Below are 23345 nucleotides of genomic sequence, written 5' to 3'. Positions count from 1 at the left end.
GAGTCAAGATCCGTATAAGTGTCATCCTCGATACTCCAGGGGATATTTAGCCCGCGATACTCTGGCCCTGACACCAGACTTAGACATTATGACAGATAGATGTCTGGTTTAGGGCCAGAGCGCACTGCTATATCAAAACGTGGAATAAGCCGACACCGTTTGGTATCGGGCCAGGTCATCTCCGATTCAGACTGCTTACCACCGAGAATCGCCACTTACCTTGGTCTGTTCAACAAATGAATAATTTATCTACTCATAGCCATCCATTTTATCACACATGCACGTTCTTTTGTGTCAACACAGTAGTTTCTTTTCTGCAACTTTAAATTTCCCTCGTTGTCGTCGTCATTTTCTCAAAGTATCCAAAACGCCTTTAATCTCGACGGATTACTGCATTTGAGTAGATAAATTATTCATTTGTTGAATAGACTAAGGTTAGTGGTGCTTCTCGGTGGTCAGGCTGAATCGGAGATGACCTGGTCCGATACCAAACGTTGTCGGCTTATTCCACGTTTTGATATAGCACTGCGCTCTGGCCCTACACCAGACATCTATCTGTCATATTGATAATGTCTAAGTCTGGTGTCAGGGCCAGAGTATCTCGGGCTAGTGGTTATTATGACAGAGGCAGTGGTAACTCTCTTATAGCAAATCGTATGCTCTGTTACATGCCCAATGCGAACAATTAAAAGATACATTAGTTATATCTTACCTCGGATTATCTCACATCAATCCTTCTAAAGGTCCGAATAATGGTCGATGATCACAAAAGGTCACCATTCATCATGAAAACGGTATAAACGTAAAACTCCAAGGCACTCATTATAAACGTCTCCAAATTTCTGGGTAGAACAATCTTTTTATTTCAATATTGATCGATGAATGACCTCAAAGGTCGTACCCATTCTGTGCTATAGTGTTTATAAAATGCACATACAGTAGGCCTATTTAGTCAATTAGTCGTAAAGAATAATTTCTATATGTATATATATACCTCATTGTATCCGCTATACAATTTAGTTTAAAATTTATAGCATGATTCACACAAGATCTACACAAAAGGTGTTAGAACAATGAACATACATGTACATGTACATTGTACATACTCGCCAAGATAGACAATTGGACGCACTGGTGTAAACATATCAAACCGAAAACAAAAATACCCATTTTATTTTGAAGTCCGATCCTAATCACGCCATTTCTACTAAAGGATATATAATGGATGATGTTACATTTCAACGGCTGAGTGAATCACAGGTCAGGCGTGTCAGCATTCCAAGGGTGAGTAATTATCAAATCTGATTCAGTGCCACCGATACACTATACCCCTCGTGTGTCGTGCGTCTCGAATGAGAAACGATTGCACTCCATTTCTTAAAATAAGGCTATTATAGTACTTTTCATTACAATTTTCAATAACTCTTCATTTTCAAACATACACTTAGGGGGTAATTAGGTTTCCAAACGAAGAAAATGTTTAGTTTTTTTATGTATTATTGCACCTAGTACTGTACATTCCGATCAGAGGTCATGCACATCCGAGGTGTTCCGATTGGATAGAATGTAACAAAGGGAAGTAACTCTGTTAAGTCAGAATGACGAATGCAAACAGTCCAAACCCCCAACTTTAAAGTGAGTAGTCGGGCAAAGAAAACCAGTCTAAATGCGTTCATTGGCCTTCCAATCATCTTACATATCAAAACGACGGACAAGTTCTGCTTATGTAACATTGTCCAGTTTTGTCCATTGGAATTATGGAAAAGCCCATTGTTTTAGCACAGTTCTAAAAATAAATTCACTCAACTCTTGGAAAGCGAAGCTGCGTGGAAATGTTAATACGGACTTACATGTATATATATATAGCCAGCCGAGAGGACGTTTTAGGATTTCTAAAATATGAATTAATTTCTTCGCATACAGAGGGATTTTGATGGGATTTATTAAGCTATTTAATAAGCTACTGGATGTCTTAGTTTTACCGACTTTAGAATCATTTGCCCGATTATTCACTTTAAAGACACACCACCTTTCCGAAACGGCTTTTAATTTTTAAAATGGGAATGTAAAACGAGATCGATAATTTTGCAGAGTCGCAAAAGTTATTAACTTACTGTTAATACTAGACTTATTATCAACTTCTGAACAATTTAATTTAAATAAATAAAATGTTAATTTTCATAACATATTATGTTTCCCGTCTTCGTCCTAAATACCGCGCGGTCGTTGACTATCACTGCGCCATCAGGCAAAACAGTGAAATGAATCTCCACTGTATTCATATATTGCATATGTTTGGTGTTGTAACCTCATCTTAGGCCATCGGTACATATTTTAGGATGTAATTGATGTTTTTAAGAAACCTTTATGTTTTGCTCCGGAAAGGTAATGGGTCTTTCAATTGCTAAAAGTTACTGAGAAATTAAAAGATGTTTTCTCTTACAGACGGGCACTTTTATTGACATCAAGTCAGCCATTGCGTCAGCATTGGGTGAAGATAAACATAACATTGACATTGTCGATAAAAACAGTCTACTGGTAGAAGGGTCACGTGATATCAGTGACCTGCCGCGCCCTCTATCGGTGGTTGTTCATAACTCTAATCGGACACCACCACCTCGGCTACGAACAGATGAAAAGGATATTGTGTTCCCCTGTGAGACTGATCCGAGATGTCTTATGCCGTGTGGTCACGCCATAAGTATGCTTATCATATATATTTTTAAAGTGTTCAACCATACATGTAGTTGTGTTTTTCTTTTTTTTTTTCTGTTTTGTTTTATCCTCAATATCACAGGGAAAAGTCACTAGATGCATTATTGTACATACATGTGTCACTGTACTGATTGCAAAAGTGCCGAAGTTGCCAATCTTTTTATATGCATTTCCGATAAAAAAAGATATGCAAGTTTATCCTTATAATTCAATTCCATCCTATAAAAATCTTAATTTATGAAAGAATGTTTTCTAGAATATCATTACACCATTTACTCAGCCAATCAAAGGCACCGTTGCAAATTGCCACGTCATTTTTACGTCGTAAGATGATGCAATATTCAATCCAATGAGAATGTTCCTTACAACATCGCATGGATTGTTATTAATATATATGCGCCCATCATTCACATTTTTATTAGTTAGGCTTAAATTCTGAAGAACAAAATAATATGAACTACTTAACATGAATTACAGTTGTACATACCGTCATCATTAACTTGAATATATTTCTTATGTTATGGAGATATAACACAGAAATGTGAGCGTACTCTAAATAAACGGCGAAGCGGTTTAAGATGAGAGTACACGCAGATTTTTGTGTTATATCTCCATAAGATGAAAAAATATATTCAAACTAATCCTTATAATTCATTTTACTAACGATATTTTATTCAAAATTCCGAATTCATTTTGGTACTCTTTTTCTGTGAAATCATTACGCCGTGATATCAGCCAATCAGAAGGGACGTTACAAACGGCAACGTCATTTTTTCCTTTACGGGCTGATAAAGTAAATTTTTAAGCCAATGAAAATGCTTGTTACAAGCAAAATTGAATTATCATCCGTAAAGGCCATTGTTTATCTGTATATTTTACAGCTCCGGACAATTTATACAGACATTGTTGGACCAAACTGACAGACCGGGCCACCAGTTTCCACTGCTTTGCCGACCAAAGTGGGAGAGGGGAAGTCTGTGGTGCAGTGTGGACTTTCCAGGATGTAATCGACAAAGCGTGTGTGTCAGTTGATGAGCAGATACTATTTGAATCCCGTATCAACCGGAACTGCCTGTATTGTTCCGATGATATCCGACAATGCCCAAACTGTCACGTAAACTGTGAACGTCAAAGTACCTCGAATCCGCGAGTAGTTTGTACATTCTGTAGAAGAGCATGTCAAAGTCAAGGTCAAAGTCAAGGTCATGACAAAGGTCAAGGTCAGTACGAATTCTGTTGGTTTTGTATGAAGCCATGGGAGGATATGCATAGCTGCACCACAGACACGGTATTACGAGTTCTTAAATCGTGCAAAAAGAAGAAGATCTATGGAGTTTCAGGGTGTCCAAGCTTGCGCGCTTGTCCAAAGTGCCATGCCCTTATTGAACATTCGATCCATTGTAAGCTGATGACGTGTTTCTGGTGTAAGTGTGAGTTTTGTTTCATCTGTCTGAATGTGAAGGGACCCAACGGTTTTTCCTGTGGAGCTTACGACACCGTGTGTACTGTGGCGCCTGTACAGGATTTAGGTACACCTGGGCAATCTCGTGTTAAAAACGATAGTAGTCAATCTTGCATTTTGTCATGAAGTTACATTAGGGCAAAAAATGTCTGTTTAGGGTTACATTGGCAAAAAAAAAAAAAAATAGGGTCGGTAGGTCGGGAGGATTTATTATTTTTTCACTCACTTTTTTCACTTTCACTCTAAAATAATGGCCGGAACCGGAGTCTGAGATCGAAATCCCGACTTTTAATTTTCTTTTCGTAGAAAAGTGGAATAAAAATTAGGGTCGGGGGTAAGAAATTAGGATCGGTCGGGTAACCCTAAACAGACATGTTATTTTTTGGACCTTAATCTGATTAAAATGCCGATATTTACTGACAACATCCCTTTAGGGGTCACGTTCTGGAGACCTTGGAAAATGGCCAATAACAAATTGCTACCGCCAGAATCTTAACAGTGAAGATTAGGAAATAGTTGAAAAAGCTGTCAGAATTAATTTTCGTGCACGTAGTCATCTCGACCAAAGAGCACAACAAAGCTAAATGTTTATCGTATACTTGGACGAAATGACGTGCTGTCAGAATTATTTTTCGTGCACATAGTCATCTCGACCAAAGAGCACAACAAAGCTAAATGTTAATTGTATACTTGGACGAAATGACGTTTTAAATTGATGTAGCAAAGTACACGTTGTAAGAGGTCATCCGAACATGACCCCTTATGGGAGTTTGTCAGATCCACTATTGAACGGAGTGGTTATAAGAATCTGTATTTTCAATCAGAATGTCATTTTATGCTGATTGCTAAGCAGGAGCAGAAACTACCACTTTTATAGAATACGACAAATGAATTAATCCGTATTTTATACTGACGAATTAAAAACAGGAGCAGACGATTTAGTATTTTTCTTCAGTTACAAAAGTTACTAACGTTACACAATTACCACCATTGAAAAGTTTGAGCTTCCAATTTTACTTCAAGTTGAAAATATAAAAAATAATTAATTGCATCCCGAAAAAAATACGTGGCACTATATCCTATATGGAATGAAGTACTGATTGCGCATGCACAAAAGGCAAAATAAATTATCTTATATAATTGTTTGTGTTAATTAGACATATATATATACAATATTAAACACCAATATTATTGTTCTATTGATGAATGTCATTTATGCTCTGTCGGCGGTGGAGCATCTTTAAGAAGAGCTTTTCATGTTATTCCCCACAAAAGGTTAAGAACATTTTGATAATTAACGATACTTACAGTGCGTGGATTTAAATTCTACACAGACAAAGAAGAGATCAAATGAATTTTGGCAGTACTCATTATAGATTTACGTATTCAGTGAAGTGAAATGTGTACATTCAGGGCCCAGTTTCACGAACATTTCTTAAATCTAAGGAATCTCCTTTTCCTAGAATTTTCCATAGGAAAGCATTACAGATTTTAAGGAAGGTTTTTTCTTAATTAAAGATCGTTTACTTAACTTTTGTAATGCTTTTCTATGCGGAAATTTAAGTTAAGGAATGTTCATGAAACTGGGCCCTGGTCAGATTATGAAGCCATGTTGCGGTCTACAATTTCATTTAACATTTTACACAGTGTTATTGGTAATTATAAAGTTTTCATCTAAACACACAAATAGCATAAAAACAAGACTTTTACATTGCAAAAATTCTGTGATGTATTTTATGTTTATAAAACATCATATGCTTTTGTCTGTGCTTTTGAATGATTAATACGGATTCATTCATCAATCCTTGTGGTTTTCAATAGGATTACTGAAGAAAAAACCAACGTCAAAATTTTCACCGAGTTATGCTACATATAACTTTAAAAATGCTCCACCGCCGACAGAGCCAAACCTATCTAATCGTCATTTAAACTATGATTGGTGATTACTTATGTAAATGTATGTCTAATTAACGCAAATAATGACATGAAATGACTTGTTGTGCTTTTGGTGGATGCGCAATAAGTACTTCATTCCATAAACGGCATAGTGCCATGGATTTCTTCGGGACGCAGTTAATCATTTTCAATATTTTATTTTGTAATATAGAATATAGTATCATGGACCTTTTTTTCGTAAAGCAATTTATCATTTTTAATATTTTGATGATGACGTAAAATAATCTCAAACTTTTAAATGGTGGTAATGGTGTAAAGTAACTTCTGTAACTTATACTAAGAAAATTAATAGCATCTTTAAGCAGTATTATATACACCTATTTTACTTATTATCATGTTTTCTTTTCAGTTTCTCCCTGTTATCGAAACCATCGAAAAATGCGAAAATAATACTATCTTTAAAATTTATATATTTGCAGTAAATTGCTGTATACGAATTTTTACGTGCTTTTATTTTAATTAATTTTATTGACAAGATATTAAGTCAAAAGGATTGAATAATGTGAAGCAATGCGTCAATAATGTGTTATAACCAGGATAAATGACATGCTATTTTCACTTCAATGATCTATTGAAACCAATAAGTTTGGATGAAATATGCTGAACAATTATTAACCTTTGTAAAATAAAACAAAAAAAGAATAAGCTTTCAAAACGTGGCTAAATTACAGATTAAAGGGTAAATTTGATCTTTCATAATAGTGAGAATAGTACAACTATCTATGTGTATCCGACTACTTATCTGTCGGCTCTCCCAGTTGTCCAAGGGAGACAACCGATGAGTACTTCTTCTAAATATGCTTAATAACACTATCGGCATCGTAGAACTTTAAAAATTGATAACAAAACCTCATTCCCCTTCTCTATTTCTCCCCTCCCGCCTATCTTTATATCTTGCTGTGCCTGTTTTCTGCCTTCTCTTTCCTTCTCTCTCTCCCTTCCCGCCTAACTGTATATCTTACTGTGCATGCTTTCTGCCTTCTCTTTCTTCTCCATCTATCTTCCCTCTCCTAATTGTACATATGTAAATATATTGTCATCTTGTTGTGTATGTATTTATTAAATTGTATTTGGATAGGACTTGAAAAAGCACAAGTTGCCCAATCCTTTTGTATATATTGGATATACATAAAAAAGATATGTAAATTAAATACCCTGCAATAAATTTTTTTTATAGCATCCACAATATGCTTATCTGAAATGTACATTGAATTGATTACAGAAAGTTTTCAATACGTATGTGTATATGATAGATTGTTTTATTGTATATGTGTACATCTGATGATAAATGAACCAGAATTTGTTATATCTGTTCTCGTTTTAATGTAAATGTAAAAGTCAGAGCACAGACATTTGGCTCTATTTACATTTTCTCTCTTTATTTATATGTAATATTGTGTATAATATATATACTTTATATTGTATTTTATGTATATATGTCTATAGAGCCAAATGCCTGTGGTCAGACTGGCTGTGTGTACATGTGTGTCACTCTTTATACAGATATCGAAACCGAAAGTAAAATGTCAACGGTAATCTATTTTTAATGAATACGTCATCAGTTTCATTTGACCAATCTTAACATTTCAAATCTGAATGTAATCTGAATTTTACTCGTTTTATCCCCTCGCTCGATATTACAGATGTTATCATTATGTCGTTATATCTACCCCATGGACCATCCTCGATATCCCAGAGGTTACTATCACTGTCGTTATATCTACCCCATGGACCATCCTCGATATCCCAGGGGTTACTATCACTGTCGTTATATCTACCCCATGGACCATCCTCGATATCCCAGGGGTTACTATCACTGTCGTTATATCTACCCCATGGACCATCCTCGATATCCCAGGGGTTACTATCACTGTCGTTATATCTACCCCATGGACCATCCTCGATATCCCAGGGGTTACTATCACTGTCGTTATATCTACCCCATGGACCATCCTCGATATCCCAGGGGTTACTATCACTGTCGTTATATCTACCCCATGGACCATCCTCGATATCCCAGGGGTTACTATCACTGTCGTTATATCTACCCCATGGACCATCCTCGATATCCCAGGGGTTACTATCACTGTCGTTATATCTACCCCATGGACCATCCTCGATATTCAATATCCCAGGGGTTACTATCACTGTCGTTATATCTACCCCATGGACCATCCTTGATATCCCAGGGGTTACTATCACTGTCGTTATATCTACCCCATGGACCATCCTCGATATCCCAGGGGTTACTATCACTGTCGTTATATCTACCCCATGGACCATCCTTGATATCCCAGGGGTTACTATCACTGTCGTTATATCTACCCCATGGACCATCCTCGATATCCCAGGGGTTACTATCACTGTCGTTATATCTACTCCATGGACCATTAGTTTCTACAATACAACTATATAAAGTTCCATGGTATGAACACTACGATTCGTATTTATTATTTAAGGATTAACTTGAATATATTTTTCATGTTATGGAGATATAACACAAAAATATGAGTGTACTCTAAATAAACCGCGGTCTTTATCAAAATAATCGAATTAAGGTACACATATTTGACTGTATATGGATTTGCAGGTAGGCGTCGATCTCTGTAAATCTTCACAGAAAGTATCCGAAAGTCAGTTTTTCTTCTGAACTGCCTTCAGATTTACTATAACATAGACCAGGGGTGGATATAGAGACAGTGATAGTAACCCCTGAAGTATCTAGAATGTAGTGGTATGTGAATAATATCAACGCCAACCTAAATTCTAAAATTGTCTTTTAACTTTTACCGAGAATTGTCGCTGTGACTCACGAGTTTGTATAGCATGAGTAGTCATGTAATTGTGTGCGATAATCTACATTAGTACCCGTAGATATGAGAGACATTTAGGTAAACAATTTTGTTCGGCATACTGACAATAATAGCATAAAAACAAAAAATATACATCATACATTTGTAGCGGTATCATACTGAATGTATATGACGCATGCTTTACATTGCTATTTCTCTTTAAGAAGAGAATTAGACATTTAACAAATATCCAGCGTTTAGACTTTCTGTATCACGTAATTTATCTTTGTGTTCATACTAAATCTGGTTTTCGGATTGGCCGATGCATTTTTTTCATACCACTATACAAAAAAATATGTCGCGGAAACCCGACGTTTCGGTGACGTCACAATAGAAACATTGACGTTGCGTATTGATTTGGAAATATATAATTTTTTGGAAAATCAATGAAATCGTACGTGTATTTTATTTTATCAAGTAGTCTGGGAAATCAATTACAGACATTGATGTCACTATTTTCTAATTTCATTGGGTTACGAAATTTTGTTTGAAAACTGTGAATCCGCGTAGAGGATTCTCACAAAAATTTGCAAACAAAATTTCTTTCATACCCCGATGAAATAAAAAAGTGACATCAATGCTTAATAACAATAGATACATAGATGTTGTTTACCTGATATTTTCAGAGAATGCATCTTATCGGTATTTCTCATCTTCATTTTATTCTCAATGGTCTGAATGGTCAGAGTATGAAATATCATTATTTTAATGTTCCAATGTAAAACTGACGCACTAGTTGATGTTAAAATATTTTATTGCATAAAACAAACGGATTGAACACAAGTTATTACAGCTTTTAAAGTCCTCCATCGTTGTATTCCCACAAATGTGATATAAATTGTACCAGTAAACATGGATATATATCAGTAGTACCAGCTAATTATAAATCATCTTAATCTACAAATGTTCTTTTTTCATTTTTTGAAGACCTTTTTAACTAAAGGTTTTGTAAACAGCTCAGAGTTAATCCACAATTACTATGATCCTTCACATTTCAAAATCATTTGAACTGTTGATCTGTCCTGCATGCCGATTTCAGCTACAGTTAGTTCTTGGTTCTGTTTGTTGAACGTGTAACACTTTACGTTAAACATTATACAAATACTTTCCACAGGAAAATCCATTTCTTTTGCCATTACTTTGAACAAAGTACGTAGTTTATCATCCTGTAAAACAAAAGACATAAAATGGTACATGATATTAAGAAAAAAACAATTCCTTCCCGGATGTGGTCTTATTTGTCTTATAAGTAATTTAATATAAATAAAAACAATAGGATAAAAGTGAATTATAAATACTATAAGACTCTATTATATGTGGATATGAAGGATAATATGTCTATGTTGACGCATTGACGTCACGAGATGATAGATAAACCATTATTACACCTGTATGATAGATAAACCAGTATTACACCTGTATGATAGATAAACCAGTATTACACCTGTGTGATAGATAAACCAGTATTACACCTGTGTGATAGATAAACCAGTATTACACCTGTATGATAGATAAACCAGTATTACACCCGTATGAGAGATAAACCAGTATTACACCTGTATGATAGATAAACAAGTATTACACCTGTATGAGAGATAAACAAGTATTACATCTGTACGAGAGATAAACCTGTATTACACCTGTATGAGAGATAAACCAGTATTACACCTGTATGATAAATAAACCAGTATTACACCTGTATGATAGATAAACCAGTATTATACCTGTATAAGAGATAAACCAGTATTACACCTGTATGATAGATAAACCAGTATTACACCTGTATAAGAGATAAAGCAGTATTACACCTGTATGGTAAATAAACCAGTATTACACCTGTATGATAGATAAACCAGTATTACACCCGTATGACAGATAAACCAGTATTATACCTGTATGATAGATAAACCAGTATTAAACCTGTATGATAGATAAACCAGTATTACACCCGTATGACAGATAAACCAGTATTACACCTGTATGATAGATAAACCAGTATTACACCTGTATGAGAGATAAACCAGTATTACACCTGAATGATAGATAAACAAGTATTACATCCGTATGAGAGATAAACCAGTATTACACCTGTATGAGAGATAAACCAGTATTACACCTGTATGATAGATAAACTAGTATTACACCTGTATGAGAGATAAACCAGTATTACAACTGTATGAGAGATAAACCAGTATTACACCTGTATGAGAGATAAACCAGTATTACACCTGTATGAGAGATAAACCAATATTACACCCGTATGATAGATAAACCAGTATTACACCTGTATGAGAGATAAACCAGTATTACACCTGTATGAGAGATTAACCAATATTACACCCGTATGAGAGATAATCCAGTATTACACCTGTATGATAGATAAACCAGTATTACACCTGTATGAGAGATAAACCAGTATTACAACTGTATGATAGATAAACCAGTATTACACCTGTATGATAGATAAACCAGTATTACACCTGTATGAGAGATAAACCAGTATTACAACTGTATGATAGATAAACCAGTATTACACCTGTATGATAGATAAGCCAGTATTACACCTCTATGAGAGATAAACCAATATTGCATATTTATGAGAGATAAACCAGTATTACACCTGTATGAGAGATAAACCAGTATTACACCTGTAGATATGAAAGAAAACCTGACATGTCAATTGTTTTCTTAAAACTTACAAATGGAAAAAATGATATCTCGTACTTACTGGATTTACGTCAACTGTAAATGTTCTTTTAGGAACGGTTGATACGATAATAATCTGGATCTTGTACCGACCTGTGCCAAATATAAGATGTATATATATATATTATTTTAATGACAAAAGATAGACTGCAGAAGTCCATTAACTAATGAAGCTGAATATTTTTAGACAGTTGAATAGTATATTAAGTTACACGTATCAAAGCATGCAGTATTGTGAAAGTAAATAATAAATGAATAAAAAATCAGTTATTGAGATAAATCGACGTAATTAATGTGTATCTGATTTGTTTAGTTTAACGTATAATTAATATAATAGCCAGGGTCAAGTACCAGGCCAACATGTGATTCGAACTCACGATCGAGAGGTGGAGGGTCACAACAGGCAATACCGTATGTCTGCCCCGGATTGCATGAGTTTGATATGCGAAGGAAAACGCACTCTCGTAATATTGCATCCGCGTAACAAAAAAGTACGATCTGACTCGTTAGATCATTTCACTGTATGTGTGGTTTTGATTCATTACATACCAGGTACCGTTATTATCATGACATTTTAATTTTTTCTTTAACTTTTAAATGTCTTAATGAATACTGCATCGCTTCAGGTTTATTTGTCAGAACAAAGTTTCTCTTTACTGTATCTCGAGAAATTATCTTTACTATTCAAAAACAGTTTGAGTGTGTAAACATGTTTATTACACACTCGTAAGAGTTTTTTAAAAGTTACAAAAGACACTCGCTAAATCTTGTGCCTTTTTAACTTCAAAAAATCTCTAAACTTACTCGTGTGTAATAAATTCCATATCCAACAACCACTCGTTGTGTAACCTCTATATAAAGTATCAACTGGGTTTTCCTGCTTTTGTTTTTGCACGTCTTTATATAGAGTCAACGTCATTGCGTGGTTGTAATCTACCTAATGACGTCAATGAATTGTCCCGGTCCCGTGACAGGTTATCATCTAGTGATACTTAGAATATACATAAATAGATATAAATCGAGAGGCACAAAGACATTCGTTAAACTAGAATCACTAACGACTGGATAAAGGTTTAGTTCATTACAAATATATTTAATTGTATCATGGACTGCCTTCGACTGACAACTCTCAGGTCGACAGAGTTCATACTTGAGCAGTCGAACGCGCAGGGTTCTTACTCGAGTATGCTAAAATAGATTTAATACGAAGGTGAAGGTCGTTTTCGGAACCCTCGTATTTGGAGAGTTTGATCAAAGTTAAAATAGCTGGCCGTTTTCATTCATTCGGAACAAACCGTTCACCCATTTGGTAAAGTTATCATTTCAAGCATAAATCATCACTGACCTGCAGTTTTCGATGTGAGGGCTTTGTCATTTGCTATATTAGCTGTGATGTTCAATTTATTTGTATTTGGGGTTTTTCCCTGGATGTTGGATTTTTTTTATTTGTCTTTAATTCAAACAAAGTACGAAGTTTATCTCCATGGATGAAATGATAATCTGGTTGTATATCAACGAGAACATATCCACGTAGTTGTATCAGAGATAATTATCTGCATTTTGTACCGACCTGTATCAAATGCTAGATATATAATTATGCAGCTAGATATTGATGTTTTATCAATACACAAAATTAAATGCCTCATAATATAACCGAAATTTCAAATCTAAAATGTGAAGATAGCGTCGTCTAATTTTATTAGATCGAGTGGAGTAATATATTTTGCAAATCAATTACTTTTCAGTACTCCATTCGTAAACGTGTGTGATATATTTGGCCCTTGCGAGTACCAAAACTGTAATAATCACACGTTTTCTGTCAATGCTGCTCAAGAGCTAGGGTTTAAAGCAGAAGTAGAATGGTTTGGGCGAACTTTGTGGTAGGCTATCCCAATTATTAATGATAGAAAGTAGAAAAGGTTGCCTTAAGGGAGGATTATATAATGCGAGTGTGATCAAAGTTTGTCACGAGAACTTTACGAGAGCTTCTAGCAACTATGGAAGGAAACGCAAACGGAGAGAAAAGTAGATATGGAAGTTAAACTTAAATTTAATTTTAAAATTGTCTACGATAATTTTCAGTTACTTTCTTAGTATTTAAAATAGAGGTAAGTTAGACTTATGTCTTAAGAGAGCTTCTTGCTACTGGCCCCTGATTTATATCAAATGTACCAGGAGAAAAGAAATGTAGCGGCCAGTCCGATCCCGCTATATAAACATGTTTTGTTTTTATGCATGGAATCTGGCTGTGTATCATGGTGTATTTTCAAACTAATTAAGTCTGTGCAAAATAAAGATTATTAAAATATATATGTCGGTCTTAAAGAACTTGTGGAACGATTTTTCACTTTGCATTTTTTTACGCTAAAATGAAACGAGTATACATTTCAGATAGAAAATTCTTGCTTAACCCAGTTGGTCTCTGAAGTCAGTTTTAGGGAAGTAAGCTACACTTACTTAGTTTTGTTGTGCATTGTAACCATATAAACATATAAACTTACTGATAGTGTGATCAGTTATCATTGTGCACTACCACTTGTGTTGTGCGTGTTGCGCTAACAGATCCTGACACCAGTTCTCCTCCCTTTACACCGACAACGTTGATGTTATGTTTATATTCACAGCTGCTTGAAGCTACAGTACACACTCCGTTGGTGGTGTTACTCTGTAAGAGACAAAATCACCATAACAATATAAAATAACTGAAAACTAAAACTTCTCTCGCGTTTATATATTTAAGATTGCTGAGTATTATACATTATAACTTAGACTATTACCAACGCTAACTATCTTGATACACAATTGAAAAATAATGTAGTACTTCAAGCTTTGTGTGTAAACACACAACTTAAACATACAGTATAGCGATGCTTTTGTTAAATATTCACTTCTTACATATAAAACATTAATGCTATTGGAACAAAGTAAGTTACAGAAACTTTATCTGATCTTCTCTGCTAAGAATATAGATTTTAGAAACAGGAGTTCACAAGAAGGAAATGGAATTAAAATTAAGTATGATGGCGTGCTTTATTTTGAGCTATTCTAAATCAAAGATAGCTTTTTGACATAAAAATACGAATAATTTTAACTACATATATTGTAAAAAGTACAAATTAAAACTCATGACCATAATAATTTCAGATTTAAATTTGATTATTTTGGTTACGTTGGAAGAAGAAAAAGAAGAAGAAAGAAGAGGACGAAGAAGAAGAAGAAGAGGAAGAAGAAGAAGAAGAAGAAGAAAGAAAGTAAGAAGAAGAAGAAGAAGAAGAAGAAGAAGAAAGAAAGTAAGAAGAAAAAGACGAAGAAGAAGAAGAAGAAGAAGAAAAAGAAGAAAGAAAGAAAGTAAGAAGAAGAAGATGATGATGATGAAGAAGAAGAAGAAGAAGAAGAAGAAGAAGAAGAAGAAGAAGAAGAAGAAGAAGAAGAAGAAGAAGAAGGAGAAGTAATTGACGTAATTACATTACACTTACCATTAGTGTTACATTAACGAATAACAGAAAGGAGAAACCAGCAGCTAAATTCAAAACACAATTTAATTATATATATACAATATTATACAGAGATGGTTTACAATATCTAAAGTAATTGGTGGTGGTACAAGAGTAATACGATGATTTAAAGTGTAACTTATCTGTATGCGAATGTCCTGGTATAATCCTTGATCCTTCCAGGTTTCAAATTCACAATAATCACAAATCCACAAGGAAATTGAATGTCCACCGATGATTTGTAAAGTTCCAGGCAATATGAATAAATCCACACAAAGTGTTGTAATAATCCACAGATAAAGTCACAATATCTCTCCCAATAGAATCTTATATGGCGCTGTACAATTCTTGGTATGTCTTATTACTGGTCTCATTACAGTTCTGATTAGCCTTGGACAGCTGGAGTATATATAGCTAAACCGTAATTCAAGAATATTGGAGAACCTTCTACTTCTAGAAATATCTAACTAAAAACAGTAAACAAGTAAACACACATAACTTTCTGGAAATAGATCATTCTAGATCTCTACTTAAACTCAACATGTTTACAAACATATTTGTTTATACATGATTATATTCTAGAAAGTTCTATAACCTAAATCAATGATATGACCTTCATAGGATGTATTGATAAAAAAAAGCTATAGGAGTTATCTCCCTTATCTCATAACTACATGTATTTAGTGTCATACATAACACACCCCTCCTTAAAGAAAAGAAAGTTTTCTTGAAAAGGAAACTTTCTTCAAATATTAAGTCATATTTAAATCCTTGATAAAGCATCAGCCAGAATATTGTCTTTACCTTTGATATGTTTGATGTCAAGATTGTACTCTTGCAAAGTCAAACTCCACCTGAGAATTCTTTGATTTTTGTTTTTCATTTTCCCAATGAATGTCAAAGGGTTGTGGTCGGTGAAGACCAACACAGGCACAACTGTAGTGCAGAGATATACATCAAATTGGTTCAAGGCCAAAATCAACGCTAAACATTCTTTCTCAATGGTGGAATAATTTCTCTGGTGTTTGTCAAACTTTTTCGAGAAATAACAAATTGGGTGGTCATTTTTTTCAGTACCTTCTTGCATCAAAACAGCACCAACACCTACATCGCTGGCGTCAACAAACAGTTTAAACTGTTTATTAAAATCTGGAGCAGTCAGAACTGGTGAGTTTGATAGTATGGCTTTCAATTTCTCAAAGGCAGACTTACATTCGTCTGACCAGACAAATTTGACATTTTTCTTTAACAAAGCAGTAAGTGGAGCTGCTATAACAGAGAAATTTTGACAAAATTTTCTGTAGTATCCAGCCATACCAAGAAATCTCATCAGCTCTCTCTTGCCTCCAGGAGTTGGAAAATCTATAATTGATTCTACTTTGGCCTGAACAGGTTTAACCTGCCCCTGTCCTACAACATGGCCTAAAAATTCAACAGTTGCATGACAAAATTCACATTTCAATAAGTTTACAGTCAATTTCATGGTAGTGAGTCTTTCGAAGAATTCACGAATCCCGCGTAGATGGTCTTCCCACGTGTCGTGGTAGTTGATGACGTCATCGATGTATCCATCACAACCTTCCAGGTCTGATATCACGCTGTTAAGAAGACGTTGAAATGTGTTGCCGGGGCATTCTTCATAACAAACGGCATAACTTTATACTGGTACAAACCTTGTGAGGTTACAAATGCCGACACTTCTTAAGCTCTTTCTGTTAATGGCACCTGCCAATATCCTTTCAACAGGTCAAACTTGCTTACGTACTTGGCTTTGCCAACTTTGTCAATACACGAGTCAATCCTTGGAATTGGATAAGAGTCTGTTTTACTGACAGAGTTTACTTTTCTGAAGTCAGTACAGAACCGGTATGTCTTGTCTGGCTTTGGTACCAGAACACATGGAGAGCTCCATTCACTTTTGCTTGGTTCAATAATATCATTGTCCAACATGTATTGAATTTCTTTCTTTAAGTGTTCTTCTTTCAAAGGATTGACACGGTAAGGATGTTGCTTGACAGGTGGCGCATCGCCTACATCCACGTCATGATAGATAGCATCTGTTTTGCCTGGTGTATCCGGAAACAAATGTTTAAACTCAAGTATCAAATCTTTCAGTTCATTGCGTTCCTTTTCTGATAGATGACACAGTTTCTTGTCCAAGTTCGCGAGCACATCTGAATTCCGTAACTTAACACCACAGTCTAAACCTACATCTTGTACACAACCATCTAAGTCTAATTTACAAATATCAGCTGTACTTTCACTTTGTGATGGTACAGAGGCCAAAGTAGCAATAGGTTGAGAGGTCTTGCTCTCTTCTCTATCTACATATTTCTTAAGCATATTAACATGACATAATTGAGTTTTCTTGCGCCTCCCTGGAGTTTGTACAATGTAGTTAACATCATCGACCTTTTTCTCAACAACATAAGGTCCAAAATATCTAGCTTGCAAAGGCTGACTCGGTATTGGTAATAGAGCCAAAATTTTGTCACCTGGATCAAAACTTCTTGTACGGGCATCTTTATCATACCATGCTTTCATTTTGGTTTGAGTAACGGCCAAATTTTCTTTTGCCAGTTCACATGCCCTTGTCAACCTTTGCTTAAAGTTAGACACATACTCTAAGAGATTTATTTTAGAATCTTCGTCCAAAATTTTGTCTTTCAAAATTTTCAAAGGACCACGTACAGTATGTCCAAACACAAGTTCAAAGGGACTGAAGCCAAGAGATTCTTGTACAGATTCTCTAACGCCAAACAACAACATGTGTATACCTTCGTCCCAATCTCTTTTGTTTTCAAAACAATAAGATCTCATCATATTCTTCAATGTCTGATGAAAACGTTCTAAAGCACCCTGAGACTCTGGATGATAAGCACTAGACTTATACTGCTTGATCTGGAGCTGGTACATGACTTGTTGAAAAATACCAGACATGAAATTCGAACCTTGGTCCGATTGAACAGCTTTTGGAAGACCAACCAATGTAAAGAATTTAACCAAAGCCTTGGCTATGTTAGGGGCTTTAATATTTCTGAGTGGAATGGCTTCAGGAAAGCGTGTGGAAGCACACATAATAGTTAAAAGATACTCATTCCCAGACTTAGTTTTGGGTAGAGGACCTACACAGTCTATAATGACTCTACTAAATGGTTCCTCAAATGCTGGAATGGGGTGCAAAGGTGCAACAGGGATTTTCTGATTAGGTTTCCCTACCACCTGACAAGTATGACAAGACCTACAAAAATCAGCCACATCCCGTTTCAACTTGGGCCAAAAGAAGTGATCTAAGATCCTGTTATAAGTCTTGGTCACACCTAGATGCCCTGCCATAGGTACATCATGAGACAAACTTAGAATATCTTGCCTATACCTCGGTGGGACAACTATTTGATTGACAACCTTCCAGTCTTCCTCGGAAGACACATCAGGGGGGGGGGGGGGCCACTTGCGCATCAACACACCTGACTGACGGAAGTAACAAACCGGGACTTTCTCAGCCTCTTCCTCACTCAAAGCCCGATTACACAATAAGGAGATTTCAGGATCTTTCTCCTGTTCTACTATAAGCTCCTCTCTAGACAAAGATGATTTACTCATCATGTCAGACAAAGAAGTACCCTTGTTAGGAACAACTCTATCACTATCAAAGTCTACAGGATTGCTCAAAAGATCACACTTGCCCCCGATATCCTCTATATCATGAGCCAAGAAAGTGTCACCTAACCCTGGACTATAATGATCCTCAACTACTGCAACATCAGAAACCTTCTTACTCATTGAACGAGTTACAGCACAAGAAGGGAAAATACCAGGAAATTCCTGTTGAATAGTCTCAGCATCATCTGTTTTATCAGGGATACTGGACACTAAGGGATCTACCCTAACTTTCTCTCCAGCCAAGTCATTGCCTAAAATGAGCGACACGCCCTCTATGGGAAGTTCCGGTCTAACACCAATGGTGACAGGCCCAGTAACCAAGTCTGACTTTAAATAAACACAATGGAGAGGCACATTAACAAAACCTAACTCTACACCTTGAAGCAAAACACTACTACCAGATGAGGTCTCCTCAGACAAAGGCACTACGCCATCTAATATCAAAGAATGAGAAGCCCCAGTATCTCGCAAAATCTTCACAGGTTTCAAGTTGGTAATATCACTAGTAAGTGAAACAAAACCTTCAGAAATGAAGGGAGAGTACTTCTCCAAGACACTATCAGACTCTGAGCTCTTAATCTCAACAGACACTTTAGAATCTTCCACAATATCACTAAGTTTCTGACTAGGCTTTGACATAGCTAACACAGAAGGAACTGACTGTTTACGCCTTTGCTCCTTACGCTGGAGAGAATAACATTCAGACATAACATGCCCTACTTTCTTGCAGTAATTACAAACAGGACCAGAAGGAGACCCCACACCTGCCCTATGATCTGTTTTAGAATCAGACTTAGTCTTATCACCTAATTTAGGTTTGTCGTTGGAAGGGCCACTAAAGGTTGGGTTCCTAGGCTGACCAAATTTACTAGTACCTGTGGTACTGTTTTTGTCTTGAGAACTGTTTTTAACAAATGAGCCTTTGTGGGTGAGAGCGTAATCATCAGCCATTGTAGCTGCTTCACTAAGTGTTTCAACTTTTCTCTCATCTAAATGAGTTTTTATGTTTGTGTGGACACAACGTTTTAACTCCTCTATCAACAATAATTGCCTCAATTTACCGAAATCCTCATCGATTTCTTTAGAATCACACCACCTATTAAATAATTGTTCTTTTTCTCTGGCAAATTCTACATGAGTTTGTTCATCTCTCTTTCTCGAGTTTCGAAATTTCTGGCGGTAAGCCTCAGGAACTAACTCATAAGCTTTCAAAATAGCTTTCTTGACTACTTGGTAATGTGAAATCTCATCTACAGATAAAGAAGAATAAATGTCTCTAGCTTTACCAATCAAGACACTCTGAAGAAGCATTGTAAGCTTATCTTCAGGCCATTTCATACTGTCAGCTATTTTCTCAAAATGCAGAAAATACTTGTCAACTTCTTTCTCTTGAAAAGGAGGAACTAACCTAATGTTTCTACTGACATCAAAACCTCTGTTTCCTTGTAAACCCCTAAAAGTTGGATTACTTGAACTGTCTTGAGAAGCTAGTTCTAATTCTTTAATTCTAAGTTCTGTTTCAGCTTGAATTTTTTGCTTCTCTAGCTCTAACATCTGATCTCTCTCTTTTTCTTTTAATTCTTTCTCAATTTCTTTTTCTCTTAACTCTCTTTCTTTGTCTATTTCTTTTTCTCTTAACTCTCTTTCTTTGTCTATTTCTTTTTCTCTTAACTCCTTTTCTATTTCTCTTTCTCTCATTTCTTTCTCTATTTGTTTCATTTTCATTTCATGTTCAAGTTCCATTTGTCTAATTTGGATTTCTGAAGTGACTGTTTCCTCTATACTATCTAATGCACTAGAGTCAAATTTGCCATTGTCAACAAAATATCTTATAATTACATTCCGAATTTCAGCTTTCCTCAAATTAGTTTTGATAGCTAGGCCTAAATGTTTACTCAATAACAATAAATCCTTCTTAGTAACTTGCAAAAAGAACATCCAGGGATGGCGCTTTAACAAACTGTTCTACCTGCATAGTAGTCATGTTAATCTAGCTGTTGGTTTCAAATGTAAACTCCAAGTTTAAACACAAATTTTGACAATTTCTAAATTAATTTTTCAAAGTTAGATTTCACAAATTAAATATCGATCTCGGACACGAGCCCCCAATTCTGTTACATTAACGAATAACAGAAAGGAGAAACCAGCAGCTAAATTCAAAACACATTTAATTATATATACAATATTATACAGAAATGGTTTACAATATCTAAAGTAATTGGTGGTGGTACAAGAGTAATACGATGATTTAAAGTGTAACTTATCTGTATGCGAATGTCCTGGTATAATCCTTGATCCTTCCAGGTTTCAAATTCACAATAATCACAAATCCACAAGGAAATTGAATGTCCACCGATGATTTGTAAAGTTCCAGGCAATATGAATAAATCCACACAAAGTGTTGTAATAATCCACAGATAAAGTCACAATATCTCTCCCAATAGAATCTTATATGGCGCTGTACAATTCTTGGTATGTCTTGGTACGAAATCATTGCAGATAAAGGAAGCCATGTGATATATGTCATATGATTATATCAATTTATATCTATACCCGTCTCAGCTATCGGGTGTTACTAGAAAAAATTAAAACATCAATCTCATATTTTTCTATTAATTAATTAATGAGTTGATTGACTTTTACTGATTAAACTCATACTTAGTAATTACTGGTTGTGGTAGATTTCTGCTGCTTAAATGCTATGTGGGGTCGCGATAAAGTATCTAAGATGAAATGACACATTACCACAATCCATCTCCTCTGGGTCGCGAGGCATAATCCTACATGCAAGCTGGCCATTTGCGTGGAACTGACAGATCGGATGTTTTTTTCTGCTGGCCAAATTTTCTTTTGTTCCAGTTCACATGCCCTTGTCAACCTACTCCGGCTTTCCTCCACCATCTATGTCTGGCACGTTGATCTGGAGCTGGGTACATGACTTGTTGAAAAATACCAGACATGAAATTCGAACCTTGGTCCGATTGGACAGCTTTTAGAAGACCAACCAATGTAAAGAATTTAACCAAAGCCTTGACTATGTTAGGGGCTTTAATATTTCTGAGTGGAATGGCTTCAGGAAAGCGTGTGGAAGCACACATAATAGTTAAAAGATACTCATTCCCAGACTTAGTTTTGGGTAGAGGACCTACACAGTCTATAATGACTCTACTAAATGGTTCCTCAAATGCTGGAATGGGGTGCAAAGGTGCAACAGGGATTTTCTGATTAGGTTTCCCTACCACCTGACAAGTATGACAAGACCTACAAAAATCAGCCACATCCCGTTTCAACTTGGGCCAAAAGAAGTGATCTAAGATCCTGTTATAAGTCTTGGTCACACCTAGATGCCCTGCCATAGGTACATCATGAGACAAACTTAGAATATCTTGCCTATACCTCGGTGGGACAACTATTTGATTGACAACCTTCCAGTCTTCCTCGGGAGACACATCAGGGGGGCGCCACTTGCGCATCAACACACCTGACTGACGGAAGTAACAAACCGGGACTTTCTCAGCCTCTTCCTCACTCAAAGCCCGATTACACAATAAGGAGATTTCAGGATCTTTCTCCTGTTCTACTATAAGCTCCTCTCTAGACAAAGACGATTTACTCATCATGTCAGACAAAGAAGTACCCTTGTTAGGAACAACTCTATCACTATCAAAGTCTACAGGATTGCTCAAAAGATCACACTTGCCCCCGATATCCTCTATATCATGAGCCAAGAAAGTGTCACCTAACCCTGGACTATAATGATCCTCAACTACTGCAACATCAGAAACCTTCTTACTCATTGAACGAGTTACAGCACAAGAAGGGAAAATACCAGGAAATTCCTGTTGAATAGTCTCAGCATCATCTGTTTTTATCAGGGATACTGGACACTAAGGGATCTACCCTAACTTTCTCTCCAGCCAAGTCATTGCCTAAAATGAGCGACACGCCCTCTATGGGAAGTTCCGGTCTAACACCAATGGTGACAGGCCCAGTAACCAAGTCTGACTTTAAATAAACACAATGGAGAGGCACATTAACAAAACCTAACTCTACACCTTGAAGCAAAACACTACTACCAGATGAGGTCTCCTCAGACAAAGGCACTACGCCATCTAATATCAAAGAATGAGAAGCCCCAGTATCTCGCAAAATCTTCACAGGTTTCAAGTTGGTAATATCACTAGTAAGTGAAACAAAACCTTCAGAAATGAAGGGAGAGTACTTCTCCAAGACACTATCAGACTCTGAGCTCTTAATCTCAACAGACACTTTAGAATCTTCCACAATATCACTAAGTTTCTGACTAGGCTTTGACATAGCTAACACAGAAGGAACTGACTGTTTACGCCTTTGCTCCTTACGCTGGAGAGAATAACATTCAGACATAACATGCCCTACTTTCTTGCAGTAATTACAAACAGGACCAGAAGGAGACCCCACACCTGCCCTATGATCTGTTTTAGAATCAGACTTAGTCTTATCACTTAATTTAGGTTT

At 35.9% G+C, this 23345-nt stretch overlaps 2 protein-coding genes across 3 annotated transcripts; one reads left to right on the top strand and one right to left on the bottom strand.

Annotated features, from left to right (window-relative positions):
• Positions 1–1039: 1039 nt before the first annotated feature.
• On the top strand, positions 1040–7425 carry LOC138305883 (potential E3 ubiquitin-protein ligase ariadne-2-like). Its single transcript, XM_069246147.1, has 3 exons — positions 1040–1284; positions 2446–2701; positions 3597–7425. The coding sequence occupies exons 1-3, from the start codon at positions 1222–1224 to the stop codon at positions 4301–4303; spliced, it is 1026 nt and encodes a 341-aa protein (XP_069102248.1). The 5' UTR covers positions 1040–1221; the 3' UTR covers positions 4304–7425.
• A 2296-nt stretch (positions 7426–9721) lies between these two features.
• LOC138306207 (uncharacterized) lies at positions 9722–21681 on the bottom strand. 2 transcript variants are annotated; one of them, XR_011205804.1, is made up of 4 exons: positions 21594–21681; positions 14193–14356; positions 11714–11784; positions 9722–10151 (listed from the first exon to the last, which is right to left on the bottom strand). XR_011205804.1 is itself a non-coding variant. In XM_069246603.1 (3 exons), exon 1 carries the CDS (start codon positions 20589–20591, stop codon positions 16887–16889), a length of 3705 nt encoding a protein of 1234 aa, XP_069102704.1. In that variant the 5' UTR covers positions 20592–20776; the 3' UTR covers positions 9722–10151; positions 11714–11784; positions 14193–16886. The 2 variants fall into 2 exon arrangements, 1 of the variants encoding a protein (XP_069102704.1); XM_069246603.1 differs by lacking the exon at positions 21594–21681 and having other exon boundaries at positions 14193–20776.
• Positions 21682–23345: the final 1664 nt, after the last annotated feature.

This window comes from Argopecten irradians, chromosome 13 (assembly GCF_041381155.1).
Source record: "Argopecten irradians isolate NY chromosome 13, Ai_NY, whole genome shotgun sequence".
Classification (NCBI taxonomy): Eukaryota; Metazoa; Mollusca; class Bivalvia; order Pectinida; family Pectinidae; genus Argopecten; species Argopecten irradians.
Note: the sequence above shows the minus strand (reverse complement) of the source record. Positions and strands in the feature narration are given on the sequence as shown.